Source organism: Cyprinodon tularosa, unplaced genomic scaffold (assembly GCF_016077235.1).
Source record: "Cyprinodon tularosa strain WSP-4 unplaced genomic scaffold, ASM1607723v1 ctg172, whole genome shotgun sequence".
Lineage (NCBI taxonomy): Eukaryota > Metazoa > Chordata > Actinopteri > Cyprinodontiformes > Cyprinodontidae > Cyprinodon > Cyprinodon tularosa.
In genome coordinates, this window is record NW_024038551.1 from 570,952 (window position 1) to 593,303 (window position 22,352).

Here is a 22,352-nt window from a genome sequence, read left to right on the forward strand (position 1 = left end):
GTACAGTAATGAAGTATTTTTACTTCGTTACTTCCCATCTCTGTCCCTTAGTAGCTTCTCTTCAGGATCAATTCTCTTGTAGACCACAGATCAGCGTTAAAAAATGCATTACAAATAATCTACTATACTATGCCTCACAAGCCATAGTTTACCCTTTAGGCCAGGGGTGTCAAAGTGGTTCCAGAAAGGGCCGTATGGCTGCTGGTTTTCTTTCCACCCATGCAGTAGCACATCAGACTCCATTCATCCCATCAAGTCATCATTTTAAGACTAGACTCACCTTGATCAGATGAATGGAGTCCGGTGTGCTACTGCTTGGGTGGAAAGAAAACCAGCAGCCTTTTATGGTTCATGGTTCAATCATATCATCTAGAATATCTCATCAGGGTGTGAACTTTTAGGTCCAGTAGGATAATCCCTCAGATTGTTCTGCTGCAGTCAGAATGGAAAGCAGATTATTTCCTTAGTTGAAGAAATTATCTCAATCTGTTCATTTTATTAAAAGGTTTCTTTTTCCTCAGCAACAGAGATGGCAAACATCTCAGAATCTAAATGGAAAAAAGCCTTGACTGCGATCTTTGAGAAGCTGGAGAGGCCTCAGTACAAGAAGATGGTGGAATTCTATGAGAAAAATCAAGGTCCTGCACAGAAAAGGCTCACTGCCAAGTTTAAGGAGGAGCTTCCTGAGAAGCTCATTCAGATGTTTGGCATGGATGGATCCATCTCTTTGGTCAATTAAGCAATGAAGGAGATACCAAGGAACGACCCTGGTGTCCAGAACCTGCTGCGTCCATTTGTGGACAAACTGGGAAAGAATGAAGAAAACCAGGCAGAGGGTGAGTTCACAGTTATTGGAGCTGTAGGGTGTATCATGGTAAGGGCTGATAATTTACCATGTTGGTGGTGAAGATTCTCAGTCGTCCACGTCATAGTCATTCCAAAAGAATGTTAAAAACAAACCACTGGACTTCGTTTTCCACGTTTGAAGACATTTCGCCTTCCACCCAGAGAGCTTTCTCAATTCAAAACGTCTGGAGTAGTGTAGAGCTCCAGGCTTTAAAGAGTAGCCCAACAACAGCCTTTCTATGGCTTAGAAAACATGTCACCATGTTGGTTGAAATGTTTCTATGAATGCCTGACTTCCTGGTTCTGAGAGGAACAATGAGAAGATCCATGGTTGGTGGAGGTTTCTGGGTCTGTGTCAGAATTTGTTGATGGTGTTTTTTACACCAGCTGAGCTTCATGATCAGGTTAAGATCCTCCATCTTTCATGTTGGTCAGTCGGTGGTTTTTCACTAAAACTATTTGTATTTAGTAGCTTCAGGGTGACGTGTGATCTCAGGTTTAATTCTCCATTATTGTTGAAAGTTCTTGTCCTCAGCGCCACCTTCATGGTAACATGCTACTATTGCTAAAAAAAAAAAAAACGCTTCAGCAGAACCTCACCTGATGCCCCTGCTGGCAGCATGGTGGTGGTGCCCCACGCTGTATTCTTTGGTTAGGGTCACTGGGGAAGGTTCTGTTGATGTTATGAGCTTAGTGAAGAGAACATCTCTGGAACTGCACAGATAGCAGGAAGAGAACCAGAATCCAAATCCAGTTTATTGCTATGTAGGTTTGCACTGGAAGGAATTTGACTTTGTGTTGATGGTGAAGAAAAAAAAAAAAAAAAAAAAATATATATATATATATATATATATATATATATATATATATATATATATATATATATATATATATATATATATATACAGAATCTATAGCCATATACAAGTGTCTGAAATAGTTTGTGGCTGGGGTGCGAAGGATCAGCCACAATCTTCCCTGCACGCCTCAGAGTCCTGGAGGTGTACAGATGTTGGAGAGACGGAAGATTGCAGCCAGTCACTTTCTCTGCAGACCGGATGACATGCTGCAGTCGCAGTTGGCAGTGGCACCAGCATAGCAGATGGTGATGGAGGAGGTGATGGAGGCGTAAAAGTGCACCATCATTCTCCTTGGCAGGTGGAATTTATTCAGCTGCCGCAAGAAGTAGATCCTCTGCTGGGCTTTATTTGCTCCCACTTTAGGTTCTTTGATATGATGGTTCCCTGGAAGCAGGGAGACTCCACTGTGTCAATTGTGGAGTCACAGAGGGTGATGGAGATAGCTGGGGCTGAGTTCTTCCTGAAGTCCACAATCATCTCCACTGTTTTTAGAGCGTTGAGCTCCAGGTTGTTCTCCCTGCACCAGGAAACAGAGAATGCTATTTATCAGCTTCATACATGTTCTAACGGGTCACTGTGGGTCGGGGTTCATCCTGACTGACAGAGACACAGCAGTGCTGAGAGGAACTCTGATAAATGCTGCATTTTTTTTTACCTGAAGATCCATGACATATCTCACCATATTTTATTTCATTTACAGGTCCAAAGACCAGGTGCCGACCTGAGCAGGTGAGAGCTTGTTCTGTTTAGATCAGTTCTAATTAGATCATCATTATTGACTCCTTGAGGATGTTTTTTCTAATTTATGTGGTTTTGGTTGTGGGGAAGACGCTATCTGGATGGAGTCATGGGTGGGTAACAGTAGAGAAGGCGTGTTAAACTATGACTCTGCTTCCTGGTCTGCACCTTTATGTACATATAAACATATATAAATTCACAGGTGCCAACAAACATCTTCATTCATATAATTATTGCCCATTGTCCAAACAATTACCGCCATTGAAAAAAATATGTATGAACCCTTCTATAGTAATTAAGCAAAGCAATGATGTTCACCACGCTTCTTCCATCTCACATATTTTCAAGAAAACTAATTTGAGTTTTTTCCTAAATGTTCTCAGGATTGGACATCGTTTTAATTAATCATTTTTTTTACCAGACGTTCACATCATTTAATGATATGCTTATTCTTGTCACGTTTGTTCATAAATGAAAGGTCTGGAAATGTATATTATATCTCTAATTTCACCCTCACTTTCTCAACAAATGATCTTTGTATGCTGTCTGTCAGCTGTTTATTTCTAGCTTTATACATTCATTTTGAGGTTTGTAACTCTAGCAGCTCAGAAAACTTCAACAGCAGCAATAAATGACTTATGGCTAAGTGTGGCTTGATATCCAACTTTATGAATTATCCTGATGGCTCCTTTCTGCAGTGTGCAAAGCGGTTTCAGTGATGTCTGGTAGGTGTTACCCAGACTTCAAGACAGTAGCCGAAGTATTATAACATCAATGAATGGTAAATAATGTATAATGCTCTGTAGTTCAGACAATGTTTTGCTTCACTAAGAATTATCACATAAATACTCATGCAATGATCACATTTTCTTTACTCGTTCCACCTATACTCCATCTATTTTCCTATTCACATCCATATTTCTAAATTGTTCACAGAACTTAGTGTTTTCCAGGTTCAAGGACAACATGTAGACCTTATTGTTGTTTTTTGTCAAACCAGTTTTTTAGTTCTCCCTTGTTAAGAACATATTTGTGCCTGTGCAAACAAAACAAACTTGAATACTTGTGAAACTAGAATGTAATTTAATTATAGAATAAAACGCATCAGTCCCAATACTGAACCCTAGGGGAAACCACAAGCTATGTTCCAGCATGACAACTGATAATCACCTATATTCGCAGATTTTGATTGCTACTTTAAAATACCTAAATTGAAGTTGATAAAACCTGCAGAAACCCAGATAAGGTGGCTTGAGATGAAAACCTGTTGTAAACTGAAGTTAAATGAATAAAGTTGGATGGATGTAGAGTGTGTACGGAAAGAATTCAGACCCCTTTAAGTTTTCCCCTCTTTGTTTCATTGCAGCCATGTGCTAAAATCAATAAAGTTCATTTTATTTCTAATGAATGCTCACTCAGCACCCCATCTCGACAGAACAAACAAACCAAAAATGAATGAGAATGAGGTTTTCTTCCATGATACCTCTGTATTTAGCCACATTCATCTTTCCTTAAATTGTAACCAGTCGTCCTGTCCCTGCAGCTGAAAACCACCCCCATAGCATGTTGCTGCCACCATCTGTTTCACTGTTGGAATTGTATTGGGGAGGGAATGAGCAGTGCCTGGTTTTCTCCACATGTTAACCTTAGAATTAATGCTGAATAGTTCAATCTTGGGCTGCTCAGTGGTGCAGTGGGTGGCCAACCCAGTCTCATGGGAAAATGTACCCCCACTACGTTGGTCCACACTGCAAAACGTAGTGGAGGTACATTAATGGCCATTTTTTTGTGGTACTGTTACGTTTCTTCTGCCTATACGCTTTCTATTGTTTTACGTCCTAGTCACGTGACTTTCAAGATTCCAGCTGGGAGAAGAAAAAAAACATATATATGGCCGACATTCGCTCATTTTTTTGTGGAAAGATTAATGACTTGAGTTTGTTTTTGCATTAAAATGAGTTTTGATTACATTTCTAGTGAGAAATGTATAGTTTGTTGCCAGAATATTTACTCAGGGAATGTACATATTCACTTGCTTGTTCGTTTCTTGCAAAGATTTTTCAAGATAATGTGAAACTGTAACATTTTAGTATAAACATGGCTGAGATTTCTCTAACTTTTAGTGGGAAAATCAATAATTTCAATCAGTTTCTGCATTTAAATGGGTTTTGATTACATTTATAGCGAGAAGTGTAGGGTTTATTTACATAATATTTACTTAGTGAACATACATAATCACCCGCTTGCTAGTTTTTGCTACGGTTTTTCGGATCTCGTCAGGATTATGTGAAATTGCAACGTTTTGGCTGCTACCTATAGCCTAGCATTTAGCTGCCGCCCCGATTCAACATTGAATTATTTTTGATTTAACTCCATCTGACGGATCAAACCCTCGCCACTGCGTGCGTTGCGTCTGAGGTTGATTTTCAGATCAATGCATTACGTCGTGGCATACGGGAGAAACTAATTAAACTAGTTAAAAAAAGGATCATGGGTTAAGATCGGATGTGTTTTATTTGGAAATCTACTGGATCCTTTGTGCATTTCACTTCCTGTTTGGTGCGATCTCATTGATGGGGTTTGACCAGATTTTGACCAAAGAGGAACTAAAAAAAACAAAAAACAATTTGAATACACAACCAGCATATCTGGAATCAGTGACAGAGAGCGACTGGGACCAGAAGTTTATTAATTTCTCCCCACTGATTTCCATTCAAAATGTTTTCGATCCCACCGGGCTCTAGGGAAGGGGCGGGCATACCGCCACCTACTGTTCATGAGTGTGTAGCAACATTGTTTTACATCTATTAAATTCTATTTTTTAATTTTGTATTCTGAACATAAATAAATAATGCTTTCCTTAATCTATAAATATCTTTTATATTTCCTTTATTTTCCAATAATCCTTTAAGACTCCATTCTTGGCCTGTCCTTTCAACTCTTTTCAATTTCTTCCTTTCAGGTCCAGATGTTTTACAGTTCATCAATACGTGTTATACATTTTCTATCTCTCCACATCCTTCACATTTATCATTATTTTTCCTCCCTATTAAGTATAAATTGTCATTTAAATAAGTATGACCTACTCTTAATCTGATCATTATTATTTCTTCCCTTCGGTTTCTCTCATTAATATTTCTATTTAATACTGACTTTTGTACTTTATATAACCTTCTTCCTTTTTTATCTTCATTCCACCTTTTTTGCCATTTTTCAATTTCTTTCCTCTTAATAAATGATTTTCCTTCCCCTTTCCCTAAAGGAATTGTAATTGTTATTGCCTCCTCTAATTGCTAATTTGTCTACTACTACTACATTTTCCCACTTTGACCTTTTAAGGTTAGCATATTGACCAAAAGCTGACACCAAAAATAAAGCAATCGATTATGTAAAACAATATGCTACGTTTAATGAAGACTAATACAGATTTTACTCTCTTATAAGAATTAGTTTAGGTTTTATAGGGGAGAGTTTGCATCGGCAGTCATCTGGGAATCTTTTATGTATTTACTGGTAAAGAACAACCTCTCAACCCATTTAATGTAAATGTTGCGTCGAACCAGAAAGTTATTTGAAGAGCATAGATGCATAAATATATGCATAGCTTTAACAAGGGCCTCATGAAGGTCTGTTCTGTTATTCTCTTTTGGAGAATATAGACATTGTGGGCATTCATTTCCCTGATAAGCTGGTGAAGATTCTTAGACATCCAGGTCATAATCATTCCAAAAAAAAAAAAAAAAAAACTTTGGACTTTGTTTTTCAAGTTTGAAGACTTCCCATTCAGGACGTTTTTCAATTCAAAATTACAATAGCCCAACAAATCCTTGTTTTGGCTAAGAAAATATGCAAATTGAACCTGATGCCTGATACCAATAGCTTGACTCTGAACCGAATTTGATCCCTATTACTTTTTGGCCACATGCACATTATTGTGCTGCCTGGTCAACCCTATGAAAATGTTCTGGAACTGCCACTGAACTGACACCCAATGCATGGAGGGTAACCCAAAAAGGGCCATTGTTAGAGAAACTGGGTGCCTACAAAGTGCTGTTTTCAAGCTAATTAATGGAAAGTTAGGTGGAATGAAAAGTAGACAAATAACAATTACAATTCCTTTAGGGAAAGGGGAAGGAAAATCATTTATTAAGAGGAAAGAAATTGAAAAATGGCACACAAAAAAAGGTGGAATGAAGATAAAAAGGAAGAAGGTTATATAAAGTACAAAAGTCAGTATTAAATAGAAATATTAATGAGAGAACCCGAAGGGAAGAAATAATAATGATCAGATTAAGAGTAGGTCATACTTATTTAAATGACAATTTATACTTAATAGGGAGGAAAAATAATGATAAATGTGAAGGATGTGGAGAGATGGAAAATGTATAACACGTATTGATGAACTGTAAAACATCTGGACCTGAAAGGAAGAAATTGAAAAGAGTTGAAAGGACAGGCCAAGAATGGAGTCTTAAAGGATTATTGGGAAATAAAGGAAATATAAAAGATATTTATAGATTAAGGAAAGCATTATTTATTTATCTTCAGAATACAAAATTAAAAAATAGAATTTAATAGATGTAAAACAATGTTGCTACACACTCATGAACAGTAGGTGGCGGTATGCCCGCCACTTCCCTAGAGCCCGGTGGGATCGAAAACATTTTGAATGGAAATCAGTGGGGAGAAATTAATAAACTTCTGGTCCCAGTCGCTCTCTGTCACTGATTCCAGATATGCTGGTTGTGTATTCAAATTGTTTTTTTTAGTTCCTCTTTGGTCAAAATCTGGTCAAAACCCATCAATGAGATCGCACCAAACAGGAAGTGAAATGCACAAAGGATCCAGTAGATTTCCAAATAAAACACATCCGATCTTAACCCATGATCCTTTTTTTAACTAGTTTAATTAGTTTCTCCCGTATGCCACGACGTAATGCATTGATCTGAAAATCAACCTCAGACGCAACGCACGCAGTGGCGAGGGTTTGATCCGTCAGATGGAGTTAAATCACAAAGAATTCAATGTTGAATCGGGGCGGCAGCTAAATGCTAGGCGATGGGTAGCAGCCAAAACGTTGCAATTTCACATAATCCTGACGAGATCCGAAAAACGTAGCAAAAACTAGCAAGCGGGTGATTATGTATGTTCACGAAGTAAATATTATGTAAATAAACCCTACACTTCTCGCTATAAATGTAATCAAAACCCATTTAAATGCAGAAACTGATTGAAATTATTGATTTTCCCACTAAAAGTTAGAGAAATCTCAGCCATGTTTATACCAAAATGTTAGAGTTTCACATTATCTTGAAAAATCTTTGCAAGAAACGAACAAGCAAGTGAATATGTACATTCCCTGAGTAAATATTCTGGCAACAAACTATACATTTCTCACTAGAAATGTAATCAAAACTCATTTTAATGCAAAAACAAACTCAAGTCATTAATCTTTCCACAAAAAAATGAGCGAATGTCGGCCATATATATGTTTTTTTTCTTCTCCCAGCTGGAATCTTGAAAGTCACGTGACTAGGACGTAAAACAATAGAAAGCGTATAGGCAGAAGAAACGTAACAGTACCACAAAAAAATGGCCATTAATGTACCTCCACTACGTTTTGCAGTGTGGACCAACGTAGTGGGGGTACATTTTCCCATGAGACTGGGTTGGGGTAGCACTGCTGTTTCGCAGCAAGAAGGTTTTGGATTTGATTCCTGGGTCTTTCTTCATGGAGTTTGCATGTTCTCCCTGAGCATGCATCGGTTCTCTCTGGGTACTCCGGCTTCCTCCCACTGATCAAAAACATGACTGTTAGGTTAATTGGCTTCTCTAAATTCTCCTTAGGTGTGAGCGTGAATGGTTGTTTGTCTCTGTGTTACCCTGTGATTGACTGGCGACCTGTCCAGGGTGGACCCCGCCTCTCGCCCATTGACTGCTGGAAATAGGCACCAGCACCCCTCATACCCCCACTTGGGATTAAGCGTGTTAGAAGATAGATGGATGAATAGTTCAATCTTGGTCTCATCAGACCAGAGAATCTTCTTTCTCATAATCTGGGAGTCCTTCAGTTGTTTTTTGGCAAACTCTATGCGGGCTTTCATATGTATTGCACTGAGGAGAGGCTTCCGTCGGGACACTCTGCCATAAAGCCCTGACCGCTGTAGGGCTGCAGTGATAGTTGACTTGCTCCCATAACCGTACTAAATCTCTGGAGCTCAGTCACAGTGATCTTTGGGTTCTTCTTTACCTCTCTCATCAAGGCTCTTCACCCACCATTGCTCAGTTTTTCTGGACAGCCAGGTGTAGGGAGAGTTCTGGTCATCCCAAACTTCTTCCATTTAAGGAAAATGGAGGCCACCGTGCTCTTAGGAACCTTGAGTGCTGCAGAAATTCTTTTGTAAGCGTGGCAAGACTTATGACAATTTGATATTTCAGTTTTTCTTTTTTAATGACATGCAAAAAAATCTACATTTATTTTTTTTTCTGTCAATATGGGCTGCTGATTGTACATTAATGAGAAATAAAATTTCCTTTTTTTTATTTTAGCTAATGGCTGCAATGAAACAAGGAGTGAAAAATTGAAAGGGTTCTGGATATTTTCCGTACACACTGTATTTTGTGGTGATTCCATAATTTCCCTCTTAATCTCGTTTTTTGTGACTTTTATGTCCAACAAAAAAATCATTCAGCTGGTTCTGCTGTAGTGAGGCAAATCATTTCCTAGTTGATGAATTTATTTGAATCTGTTCCTTTTTGTGACATTTTTATTCTTCACCACAGATGTCAAACATCTCAGAAGATGTGTGGAAACACAACATGACCACGATCTTCAGAAAGCTGGAGAGATCTCAGTACAAGAAGATGGTGGAATTCTATGAGAAAAATCCAGGTCCCTCACAGAAAAGGCTCACTGCCAAGTTTAAGGAGGAGCTTCCTGAGAAACTCATTCAGACATTTGGCATTGATGGATCCATGTCTTTGGTCAATGAAGCAATGAAGGAGATACCAAGGAACGACCCTGGTGTCCAGAACCTGCTGCGTCCATTTGTGGACAAACTGGGAAAGAACCAAGAAAACCAGGCAGAGGGTGAGTTCACACTTATTGGAGCTGTAGGATGTATCATAGTCAGGGGTGATAATTTACCAAGTTAGTTAAATGTTTCATTCGCGACTTCCTGGTTCTAAGAACAATGAGAAGATCCATGGATGATGGAGGTCCATATCAGAAACTGTTGATGGTGTTTTTTACACCAGCTGAGCTTCATGATCAGGTTTAGATCCTCCATCCTTCATGTTGGTCAGTCAGTGTTTTTTTTTCTAAAACTGTATTTAGTAGCTTCAGTGTGACGAGTGATCTCAGGTTTTATTCTCTATCATGGTTGAACATTCTAGTCCTCAGCAACACCTTCATGGTCACACACTACTATTGCTCAAAGAAACCGCTTCAGCAGAACCTCACCTGATGCCCCTGCTGGCAGCATGGTGGTGGTGCCCCACGCTGTATTGTTTTGTTAGGGTCACTGGGGAAGAGAAGCTTATTTATCAGCTTCACACGTTTTATTGGGTCACTGTGGGTCTTATTCATCCTGACTGATGGAGACACAGCAGTGCTGACATGAACTATGATGAAAGTTGTATGTTTTTACCTGAAGATCCATGACAGAAATATTTTCCTTTATTCACAGGTCCAAAGATCAGGGGCCGACCTGAGCAGGTGAGAGCTGGTTCTGTTTAGATCAGTTCTATTCTGATACAATTTCATTACATTAACGTAAATGTAGCTGCTGTAAGTCTAACCTACTCTGAATGTCTGCTCCTCGTGTTAATGTCTGTCAAATTTATCAGGAAAAAAAATATTGAATTTGACTGAAGTTTACTTTAAGTAGCTGAAAAATAACTGAAATATTTAATTCAGTGGTTTCCAAACTTTCTCTACTGTTAGTAAATACTGTGTTATGAAAGAAGGGGTCAAAATGAGGAGGAACTCCATTTGATGATGCAAAGGTCCTACCTGTTACCCTACAGCCATCCTAGATTTATTATTAGTCTATGTCTTCAGGACGATAATCTCTATTAGTTTTAGTCACATTTTTGTCATTACTATATGTGATAGTTTTAGAAGGTTTTAGTTGACTAAAACTCAAAAAGGTTTTGGTCGAGTTTTAGTCAGTTTAATATTGCACTTAAAAAATCCGTTAACCTTTAAAATTTCGAATAACAACCATATTCTTTACCAGACTGACAGCTTTTGCCTAAATACTACAATAGTTGGAGATACAATGCTGCAGTGCGGTTCCTCATTGCTGTTTTGCAGAAAACTTTGATTTATAAAAAAAAAGCATGAATTAAAGCTCTACTTTATACAGAAGTGTCTCACAAAAGGTGTGAAAAAAGCAGGTCTAGTTCAAGACATCATATTGGTTAATATAGCACACAAGTTAACAAAATTATAATAAAGGAATGGTTTAAGGCAAACAAGCTTTCCATCCAAAAGCAAACACTTCCTGATCTATGCCTTACACATAGATCAGTCAATCATCACTCCAAAAATTAATATATGTCTTTGTCAAAAACCCAGTATGCAATGAAATATTTGAATATGATTTAGGGATTCCTTTTTTGTACAAATTAAAGAAGATTATCACCTCTTGTGAGCTGGAAGAAATAAAATATTAATAGTTAGCCAAAAGGATTTTATTGTGCTTGACAGAGGATGATCAGCCAAATATATTGTAGCGAGGGCAGGAAGAGCCATACGGCTGTGAGCAAACCATAAATGTGAGGCATAAAGTGCAGACTCTTAGCTAAGCTGCACAGACGCATTTCTGCACAGGTACAGCTGAAGTAGCAGTTTGTCAAAGTTGAGCACACAGTACCGGACCATTCCAGTCTACTTTTAACCCCTCCACTGCTGCCATCGTCCATCTGTGGTCATGCAGAATCTGCACCGCTGCATGGCAGGTGGGGGGCGTGGCTGAAAAGGACACAGCAGCACCACCGATACTGCTTAGCTTGACAGAGCCTGAAAGAACCATCACAACCATGAGTCGTTATGCTTTTGTCATCAAAGATCCATGTTTAGCTCATCACTTTTCGTTTGTCATTGTCATTCTATCACTGAAAGAACAATGTTTTTATCCTTCATTTTCACCTGCTGACAGGTGGGTGGGCCTAAATTGAATACATTGATCCACTACCAATTAACCAGTAAACTAGTTTTACCCTGGAATTTTATCGTGATTACAGAACCTATGGCAGGCTGTTTTGACATTGATTAGCTTGACTGAATATGTGTTTCTGATATCTGAAATATATTTCTTCCTAGTCAAAATGAATATTTATGTCAGGGCTCAGACAACTGGATGCAGAATTCAGGCAGAACAGATTAGTTCAAAGGAATGCTGCTTTGTTAAAAAGCTCTGGATTTGCAAGGTATCAGCTGGGACCGGCTTGCTGGATTCTCTGCAGAAACAGACACTTCGGGTTAGTGATCACTAGGCTCAGATGGGGAACTATAAAAAGCATGTGAATAACTAACCGATAAATACTCGATTTAGTGTATTTTATTTTAGTACACATAGTGTCTGCCTCGTGACCATCTGCCGAGGCCGACTGGGGTTCAAGGAAACAGATGCAGAGATACAAAAAGCAGCTGTAAAAGGCGTCCCGGTCCAGGAAACACACAGCCAGGCAGACGAGCTCCGAGCCAGCTCCCATATCAGAGGATGAAGAGAGCACATCCAGCCAGTCACAGTCAGAGAAACAGGACTACACTGAAAAATAAATAAAAGTGTTGATGGCAGCAGCACAGCTGATATTTCTCTCCAGGATGGAGTCACAGCCAAACAGGAACAGACGAGGCGAGGCTACTATGAGAAAAAGCAGAGAGAGCAGAATGATAGAGATTGAACTAATAGATTCTGCAGAGTGGGAGAATAGAGATAGAATGAAGCAGAATGATGAAAAGGGGTCCCTATGTCCTCCAGAGGTCTAAGCCTATAGCAGCATAACTATAGAGATAGCTCAGGATAACCTGAGCCACTCTAACTAGAAGCTTTATCAAAAAGGAAAGTTTTAAGCCTAGCCTTAAAAGTAGACAGGGTGTCTGCCTCACGGACTAAAACTGGTAGTTGGTTCCACAGGAGAGGAGCCTGATAACTAAAAGATCTGCCTCCCATTCTACTTTTAGAAATTCTAGGAACCACTAGTAAACCTGCAGATTGAGAGCGAAGTGCTCTGTTTGGAACATAAGGAACAATCAGATCTCTGATATCAGATGGAGCTTGGCCATTTAAGGATTTATAGGTGAGAAGGAGGATTTTAAATTCTATTCTGGATTTAACAGGAAGCCAATGAAGAGATTTAAATTTACTAGTCTGCTGCCGCGAGCAGGATACCTTGCTCTCGCTTGCTTGACGTTGCCATGACAATGTAACTTCCAATAACTTTTTTTGATTATGCTTCAAAATAATTACATTAAAAATCCAAATACACGTAATAGTAAACGGAATAAGAGGCAAAATCATTTTCCAAAATATTCATAAGAAATGTATAAATTGTGCAAAGTAATTTTAATCCATTTAAAAAAAATCTCCCTCTCACCACTAGGGGTTGCTGCAGCACCGCCAGGACCCCTTCTTCACCTGGCCAGGGATGATTTCCTTATTTGATGAATTTATCTTAATCTGTCCATTTTAGTGGCATTTTCTGCTTTCTCCACAGATGTCAAACATCTCAGAAGATGTGTGGAAACACAACATGACCACGATCTTCAGAAAGCTGGAGAGATCTCAGTACAAGAAGATGGTGGAATTCTATGAGAAAAATCAAGGTCCCTCACAGAAAAGAATAACTGCTAAGTTTAAGAGGGAACTTCCTGAGGAACTCTTTCAGAGATTTGGCGTAGAGGGATCCATTTCCTTGGTCAATGAAGCAATGAAGGAGATACCAAGGAACGACCCTGGTGTCCAGAACCTGCTGCGTCCATTTGTGGACAAACTGGAAAAGAACCAAGAAAACCAGGCAGAGGGTGAGTTAACAGTTTTCAGAGCTATACGGTGTATAACTATCAGGGACGATTCTTTATCATGTTGGTTAAAATGTTTCTATTAACTCCTGACTTCCTTGATCTCAGGAGAACAATGTGAAGATCCATGGTTGGTGGAGGTTTCTGGGTCTGTATCAGAAACTGTTAAGGGTGTTTTTTACATCAGCTGAGCTTCATGATCAGGTTAAGATCCTCAATCCTTCATATTGGTCTGTTGGTGGTTTTGTATACACGAGTGTATAAAAAAAGAAATTCCGCTTAAAACAGCTCTAGACAATTTCATTTTTTAAAGTGCAGCTTGAAAACAGTAATAAATACATGAAAAAATAATAATATACACATATGGCTGTATATTTACAGTTTTAAAATTCATTTCTTTTTTTTTATAAAGAAAATAACCCATTTTACACAACATTAAGCAGTCTAATGGCAGTGGGGAAGAAACTGTTGTGGAATCTGCTGGACCTGCCTCGGATGCTTTGAAGCATCCGAGGCAGGTCCAGCAGGTCCCAGAGTGCAGCAGGGAGAACAGTCCATGGTGGGGGTGTGAGGGGTCATTGATGATGTTACGGGCTTTGGACACGCAGCGCAGGGATGAAATGTCATTAATGGATGGAAGAGGAGCCCCGATGATCCTCTCTGCTGTTCTCACCACTTTTCTCACTTTCTTCCAGTCTGAGGCGCTGCAGCCTCCACACCACACAGTAAGACAGCTGGTCAGAAAGCTCTCTATGGTGCTTCTGTAGAAGGTGGTGAGGATGGGTGGGGGCAGGTGGCTTTCCTCATCCTCCGCAAGAAGTACATGCCCTTCCTGAAGTCCAAGATGATCTCCTTCATCTTCTTCAGGATCAGGCTGTTATCTTTGCACCAGTCCACCAGCTGCTCCACCTCCTCTCTGTAGTCCAGGTTGTTGTCATCACTGATGAGGCCCACTACCGTGGTGTCGTCTGCAAACTTCACCATGTGATTAGTGGTGAACCTGGGGACGCAGTCATGTGTCATCAGGGTGAACAGAAGGGGGGTCAGGACGCAGCCCTGAGGGGAGCCTGTGCTTAGGGTGATGACATCAGAGGTGTTCTCTGTATTGAATCCCTGCTGTTTCAGTTTGCCCATCAGATGCTGTTGGTTGATGGTGTTGAAAGCTGAACTGAAGTCCAGGAACAGCATCGGCACGTGAGTGTTCTTCTCCTCCAGGTGTGCCAGGCTCAGGTGGAGAGCAGCAGAGATGGCGTCCTCAGTGGAGCGGTTTCGTCGGTAGGCGAACTGGAACGGCTCGAATGTTGGTGGCAGACTGGAGACGATGTGTTCTTTAACCAGCCTTTTAAAGCACTTAATCATGATTGGAGTCAGTGCTACAGGCTGGTAATCATTGAGTAAGACGACCTGTGGCTTCTTTGGGACTGGAATAATGGTGACAGACTTGAAGCATGCTGGCACTATGGATTGGTCCAGCGAGGTGTTAAATATGTCTGTGAGGACACCAGCCAGCTGATCTACACACTCCTTATACACCTGCCCAGGTATATTATCAGGCCCTGGGGCCTTCCTTGGATTGACTCTCCTCAGAGTTTTCCTTACTTCAGCTACGTCCAGGTTTAGTGCCTCCTCCCCCTGGTGTAGAATAGCTTTCACTGCTGGAGTGCTGTTTAGAGCCTCAAACCTTCCAAAGAAGTTGTTCAGTTCATTTAGAAAGTCAGTGTTTGCTGCATCTACTGGGGGGTGTTGTAGTCCGTGATCATCCGAATGCCTTTCCACATTCTTCTGGTGTAACTGTTGTTGTGGAAAAGATCCTGGATCTTCTGGCTGTGGTTCTGCTTCGCTGATCTGACGGCACGGTTTAAGTTAGCACGCGCTGTTCTCAGTGCCCCCTTATCACCAGACTTGAAAGCTGAGATGTGTGCTTTTAGTGATTTCTGAACCTCTCCATTTATCCAGGGTTGGGTGGTTGGCCCGGGTGCTGATGTTCTTTTTGATGCTGACGTCCTCAATGCATTTGTTGATGTAGGCTGACACATTCATGGCATACTCATCAATATGCTGCAGCCATGAAGATGTTCCAGTCAGAGCATTCAAAACAGTCTTGGAGTTTCTCCTGGTGCCCTTAGACCACACTCTGACCTCTTTATCTGTCGTTTTAGCCCTGATCAGCTAGGGCTTATACATAGGGATAAGCATGAGAGATGATCTGATGACCCGAGGTGGGGGCGGGGGGCTGCTCTGAATGCATCTTTGATGTTAGAGTAAACCAGGTCTAAAATGTTTTCACCCTGAGTTGCAAAGTCCACGTTAGTAAAAAGGAGGGAGAATCCCCAGTAATTATGAAAACACCCTTCTTGTGTGCAGGTCGGAGAGCTCAGAGATAGGCTGGTAAAGAACATTCACGGCCTCTTTAGTGTTAGCACTGGGGGTCAATAAACAGCAGTGATGCTAACCACACTGAAATCTCTGGGCATATAGAACGGTCTGCAGTTAACAGTCAGAAACTCGATGTCTGAGAGCAGAAGCTGGCGACTGGTCTAGCGTTCTCGCAACAGCTGTCGTTGATGCAAACACAGAGCCCACCACATTGAGTCTTACCTCAGAGTTCTTTGTTCCTATCGGCGCGGTATAGCGTTAGCCCCTCCAGGCTAATAGCATTGTCCGGTATTGCTGGATGCAGCCTCGCTTCCTGCGTCTCTCTTTCTGCGTCTCCTGCAACTCTTCCTTCGGCAGTTGCGTTCCACTGTTTCATCCGTAGAAGTCTGTAGCTTATTTTCCTCGAAATATTGAGACTTCCACCTTAAGTTAACACCACTAATCACAGGTTTGAAAAGAAATCATGGATTTGGATCATGACTAAAATGTTAGAATTTCTTGCCTTTCACAATACGTACCTTCTTTGAAGATTTCAGATAAATCCGTCTATAGCTTTTTTGTTATTTTAAAAAAAGATCAACAGACCAACCAACACAGATGAAAACAAAACCCCTTCAGCAGAACCTCCTCTGATGCCCCTGCTGGTAGCATGGTGATGGTGCCCCAGACTGTGGGGTGTGGATAGGGTTACTGTAAGAAGGTTCTGCATATGTTATGAGCTTATAATCTCTGGAACTCCACATATATCAGGAAGACAAGCTATTTATCACCTTCACACATGTTCTAAAGGGTCACTGTGAGTCGGGTTCATCCTGACTGATGGAGACAGAGCGTCGCTGACATGAGCTATGATGAAAGCTGCATGTTTTTACCTGAAGATCCATGAAATATCTCAACATATTTTTCTTCTCTTACAGGTCGGCAAACCAGGATCCAACCCGAGCAGGTAAGAGTTGGTTTTGAGTAGATCAGTTGTTTTGATAGCATTTCATTCTGGCATGTCCCAATATAATATTGGAATTTGGCACAAAATCAGCTAAATCACAAATATGTTAATGATGTCGGCTTGCATCTAACTTTCCCCATATACGCAACCTGATATAAACACCTTGTTTCTACCGGCCTTTGTTTCAAGTTTATGTGAGCCACTGGTTAATAAATAATGGTTCAGTCGTTTTCTACCAATTGTTGTTTACATTGTTGTTAGTTCAAATAAGATTACTTGATCAAGGTGTTTCTAAAATTCCACAATACAAGAAAAGTAATAAAACTATGTATAATTTTTATCGGGTCAATATAGGTATCAATAATTACAAAAGTGAATCAGGACATCCCTAATTTCTGTACATAAACTTCAGATTCTGGTACTTATACTTGATGCCTTTCACTTTCCTGGAACTGTGTTGAGGGCGCCGCAGTCTAAGCAGAGACTCCCAGGCTTCCTCTTCCCAGAAACGTCCTCCTACTTCCAGTATGTCCATGTAAAAAATAACATTAATGTATACCAAGTGAATATAGGATAGGAGTGAAGTAAAGAGTCGCCCATTGACTGCACCAGCACCCCTCGCGACCCCACTCGGGACAAGCGTGTAAGAAAATGGATGGCATTGATCAATAATAGGGAAGCCAATTGTCAGTCATTGTTTTCTTAATGGTTTGTTGATAGAAGGTGCTTCATGAGATTAAAGTTGCTTGTAACAGACATAGTTAAATCTTTGTTCCCAGATTCACACAGAACATCGCAGGAACATTTAGCCTCTGATTTTAGAGAAGCATTAAGTCTGAGTGGTCCTTGCTCTCTGCCTACATTGTCGATGCAGCCGCCCATAGCTTTGTCTGTAAGGTCAGCAGTGCCTGTTGTCGCGGCGATCCCTAAACCTGTTGGTGGACACCGACACTAAAGGATGCCGTCAAGCTGAAAAGGGAGTCTTATCTAGCCTTGCCTGGATCCCTTAAAACAGCTAGCAGTTGTTATGAGGTCAAGCATGTTACTGCCTGGGTGGCTGCCTTGGCTTAAACTCCTTAGACAAATGGTTTGGTGTCTCTGGAGGGGGAAGCACTGCTGTGCTAACACTGTTTTTAGTGGGAGTCAAGAGCTACTGATCTTGAAAGAGGATATTTTTGGATGAGGGAAGGGATACTTTAAGGATCTCTTCAATCTGGCTGACGTGCTCAGGCCTGGATTCGTTCATCAACAAGGCTGTGTTTGCAAAACTCCATGGTGGCAGAGCATTGGGGGTGAATGAGATCTGACTTAAGTCCTGGGACAGTACCCCTGGATATGCAGACAGGGGTGGTGGGTCCCCTGCATAAGACGGGGAACCAGAGGGTGCGTTCCAACTATAGGTGGATAACACCTTTCAGCCTCCCTGGGAAGACCTATGCCAGGGTCCCGAAAAGAGGGGAGTCCGGCTGATTGTCGAACCTCTGCTTCAGGAGGAGCAGAGCGTTTTTTCTCCTGGCCATGAAACAGTGGACCAGCTATATACTCTGTGCAGGATGCTCGAAGGTGCTTGGGAGTTTGCCCAACTAGCTCAAATGTGTTTTGTGGAAACTGAAAATGCTTTTGACTGTGTCCCTAATGATGCCTTGTGGGGGATGCGTCAGGAGTACGGAGTCGGGGGCCCTTTACTAGGGGCTATCAGGTCTCTGTATAAGCAGAGCAGGGGTTTAATCTGATTGGCATTAAGTATGATTCTTTCCCTGTTCATGTTGGACGCTGACAGGGCTACCCTCTGTCACTGATCCTGTTGATAACCTTTATGGCCGGGTTTTGAGGCACAGCCAAGGGCTGGAGGGGGTCTGGTTAGGGCACCAGCAGATCTCATCCCTCCTTTTTGCAGAAGACATGGTTCTGCTAGCTCCCTTCTGGCAAGACCTACAGCATGCACTGGGGCGGTTTGCAGGTGCCTGTGAAGCAACCGGGATGAGTCAGTTACTTCAATTTCAAAGCCATGGTTCTCCACCGGAAAAAGCTGGTTTTCCCCTTCTGGTGGGAGAAGTGTGACTGCTGAAGTGGAGGAGCTCAAGTATCTTGGGGTCCTTTTCCTTGTGAGGGAAGAATGGAGCAGATCGTTTGATGGGTCTTTGCAGGTATTGTTATAATGCAGACCCTGCACCTGTCTGTCAAGGTGAAGAGAGAGCTGAGTGAAAAGGCAGAGCTCTTGATTTACTGGTTGGTCTGTTTTCCTACCCTCACTTATGGTCATGAATTCTGGATTATGACCTGAAAGAACAAGATCAGGGATACAAGAGGCAGAAATTAGCTTTCTTCACAGGGGGGGCTGGGCTCTCCCTTAGAGATGGGGTGAGGAGCTTGATCATTTGGCATAAACTCAGAGTAGTACCTCTTCTGCTCCACACTGTAAAAAGTCAGCTGACATGGCACAGATATCTTTTGAGGATGCCCTCTGGAAGCCTCCCACTGTCATGTTGGGGTCTAAGCGTCTAACCCACACGCAGAAACACTCTTCAGACTCGTCAGACTGGTCACGGGAGGTAAACCACTAGAGGAGGACAGATCAGTTAGAGTGGATCCAGGAAAATTGCAGTAAAACGGCAGCTTGGATTAATACCTGCTCAGAGGGAATTCAGATCAGCAGGGGGGGAACCTTGTGGGTCCAGAGGCTGGTCGGCAGGCTGAGGGCAGAGGCAGAGACGGAGGCTGAGGCGGAGGGCAGACAGGCAGGTTCCAGGCAGCGATTGTTTTTCTCCAGGATTATACAGATATCCAGATAAGTCAGGATCTGAGAGGCAGAAGAACACAGGGTCAGACTAGTTCACAAAATATCAGAGAAACTGATCTGAAAGGCTGGCTCAGGTTTTGCTGGTACCATTACTGGCAAACACTCTGGCAGGGAAGTGTCAGCCTCTTCCTCCTTAAGAAGGCTTCCTGATCAGCAGATGGGAAACAGGTGTGTAGAAGTCAGCTCATGACCTCAGAAGGAAGATCTCAGGTGCCCTCTGGTGGAGAAAGTTAGACAAGCCTCCAGATCCCAACACAACGGGCTGTGTTCCAGGTACATTCCAGTGGGAGTAGGCCCAGGGGACAACCCGAGACAACCCAACACAAGGAGAGATGATGTCTCTCCACTGGCTTGGCAGGTATCTGGGGAGAGGTTAGTCTGGGAGTCTGTACTGAGAGTGTTTTCCCCGTCACCCGGTCCCAGATAAAGAGAAAGAAGCGGAGTATGAGTACAAGTAAATCAATTTACAAACTATTTTCTACAAACATGGATGTTAAACAACCTCGAACCTAAAGGAGTTTGGCTCCCTTTTCAAAGCATTTCACACTCAATAGCAAACAGCTTCTCTTCTCTACCATTGGTAAGATAAGCCTCATGCATAGCCTATTCCACCAGCTGTGCAGCATTAGTAAATACTTTTGTGTAATAAAGAAAAATAAATGAGCTCACATTTTTAAATGGACGAAAAGAGGAACAGTTGGGAAAATATTTTCTCAAACATGTATTACATGCTGAAACAACATGCTTCTTTGCATAACACCTGCCCACATTATGTCCCCTCAGCCAAACAGCATTATATGTCTCATTTCTTCCCCCGCTTCGCTGCACTAAAACCCTTATCTACTAGCAGCAAAAGTGTGCTTATAAAAAGTTGTTTTGAACGATCGAGTGGTAGTAGATTGAACGTAATATAAGGGCATTAGCAGTATGTGAAAATGTGTTAGTTGAACTACTTTGTTGTCAAAAGGTTATACTTTTATTGATGCTGTTATTACATAATGCTGGTACTCTCAACATCATGCAAGTCTGTACACCAATATTTTAGTAACAAGTAAGCATTTGAAACAATGAGATGTTTTGTGCTTTTTCTTGTGAATCTGTAGGCCACAACATCACATGAGAGGCTTTTGAGTGTGATAGAGGATCTGAATCAAAAGGAAGTTAGAACTTTCAAATGGCACCTGAAGAGCCTACATAGGAGTCCAGGCCCCCTGAGTATCCCAGCAAGTCGAGTGGAAATGGCAGAATCTACAGACCTGGTGGATCTGATTTTACAAGTCTACACCACATCTGCTTTGGAAATTGCCAAGGAAATTCTTAAGAAAATGAAGAGGAATGATTTGGTGCAGACGATTTCATGCGCCTGCTCATGACCAGATTGGGTTGTATTTTTTTTAAAGGGGCTGATATGGCAAAATGCCTTTCCTCTAGGTCCTATCAGAAAATTTAGATTTCTCTAATTTTATATATTCATTTATCCTATTTACTCACTATAAAGTTTTCAACCAGTCTGTTTCACCTGCAAGGCCACGCCATTCTCTGTGGGATGGTGTTTCTAGACTAGACATAGCTTCTTCCAATAACAAACCAGATTCTTTCTCAAGGTTTATTCATAACATGTTACTGTTAACCAAAGTGTCTGTAATTTGTTTTGACTCTGACTACCTTTCCATTGTTGTAAGTAAAGGGGAACGGACGCTGCTCGGGTTGAACAGGGCTGAATGCTGTGCCATAAGGGCTGTATGATGAACTGTTCTCTCTTTGCAAAGATATGAATAAATGCTGACTGAGTGAAATCCATCGATCTCTGTTTATTTAACCTGGGTGAAGAGTTTAATACTTTTTCCCCACTACAATTTAGCGTTGTCATGGCAGGATTCTCCTTGACTGATTTTTTTTCTGAGGACAGCGATTGTCAAAAGTGTCAGGTACCACCTGGAGGAAGCAGCCTTCCAGCCTCAATACCCCGGTTAGAAGGTTAAGGGAGTGAGGACTTCTGGCATTGATGTCCCTGGAAGTCAGCAAGAGGATAGAAATGAACCATTCTTTTTGAGACGGTGAGATGAATATTTTGTCTGTTTAACGTAAATTTCAAAAACTAAATTACAAAAAACAGGTTGTTAACAGATTTAATCATTATTAGAAATCAAATAAAATAATAAAAATAATCAAATAAATATAATCTATTTAGCCTTGGGCAAGATACTTCACCTGCATTGCCTACTGATGGTGGTCAGAGGGCCCGGTGGCGCCAGTGTACGGCAGCCCTGCTTCTGTCAGTGAGCCCCAGGGCAGCTGTGGCTACAATGTAACTTGCCACCATCAGTGTGTGAGTGGGTGAATGACTGAATGTAGTGTAAAGCCCTTTGGTCAAGTCTCCTGACTTGAAAAAAAGTATTTATACATTTACTGTAAATAAATATAATTGCATTTGATATAAATAATGTATTTATCCATCTCTTCTGTATTCTGATGTTTTATGGCCAATGTTTGTTTATTTAAATGACATTAAGTCCATGTAATCCAGTTTGATCAATTCTTTTGCTTTTATGCATCTGCAAGATTGCAGTAATATATTAATCCGCCTCAATTCCAGCTTACTGAAGGTGAAATTTGAAAGGTTTTATGTTCATGAAAGATGAGTTTCTCTATTCTATTCTTCCCTTCACATGTTTTAGCAAAATATCGCCAGTTATACTGTTTTAAAAATAAATAAAACACAAGCGTTTGCTTGAAAGCATGTCGCTGACAGCAGTG

General features: G+C 41.1%; 1 protein-coding gene across 1 annotated transcript; it reads left to right on the top strand.

Moving 5' to 3' along the window:
* The first annotated feature begins 554 nt into the window (after positions 1–554).
* LOC119781214 lies at positions 555–21,335 on the top strand. The gene is made up of 7 exons (XM_038281614.1): positions 555–836; positions 2,407–2,435; positions 9,228–9,534; positions 10,133–10,161; positions 13,170–13,476; positions 16,767–16,795; positions 20,699–21,335. The coding sequence occupies exons 1-7, from the start codon at positions 743–745 to the stop codon at positions 20,966–20,968; spliced, it is 1,065 nt and encodes a 354-aa protein (XP_038137542.1). The 5' UTR covers positions 555–742; the 3' UTR covers positions 20,969–21,335.
* Positions 21,336–22,352: the final 1,017 nt, after the last annotated feature.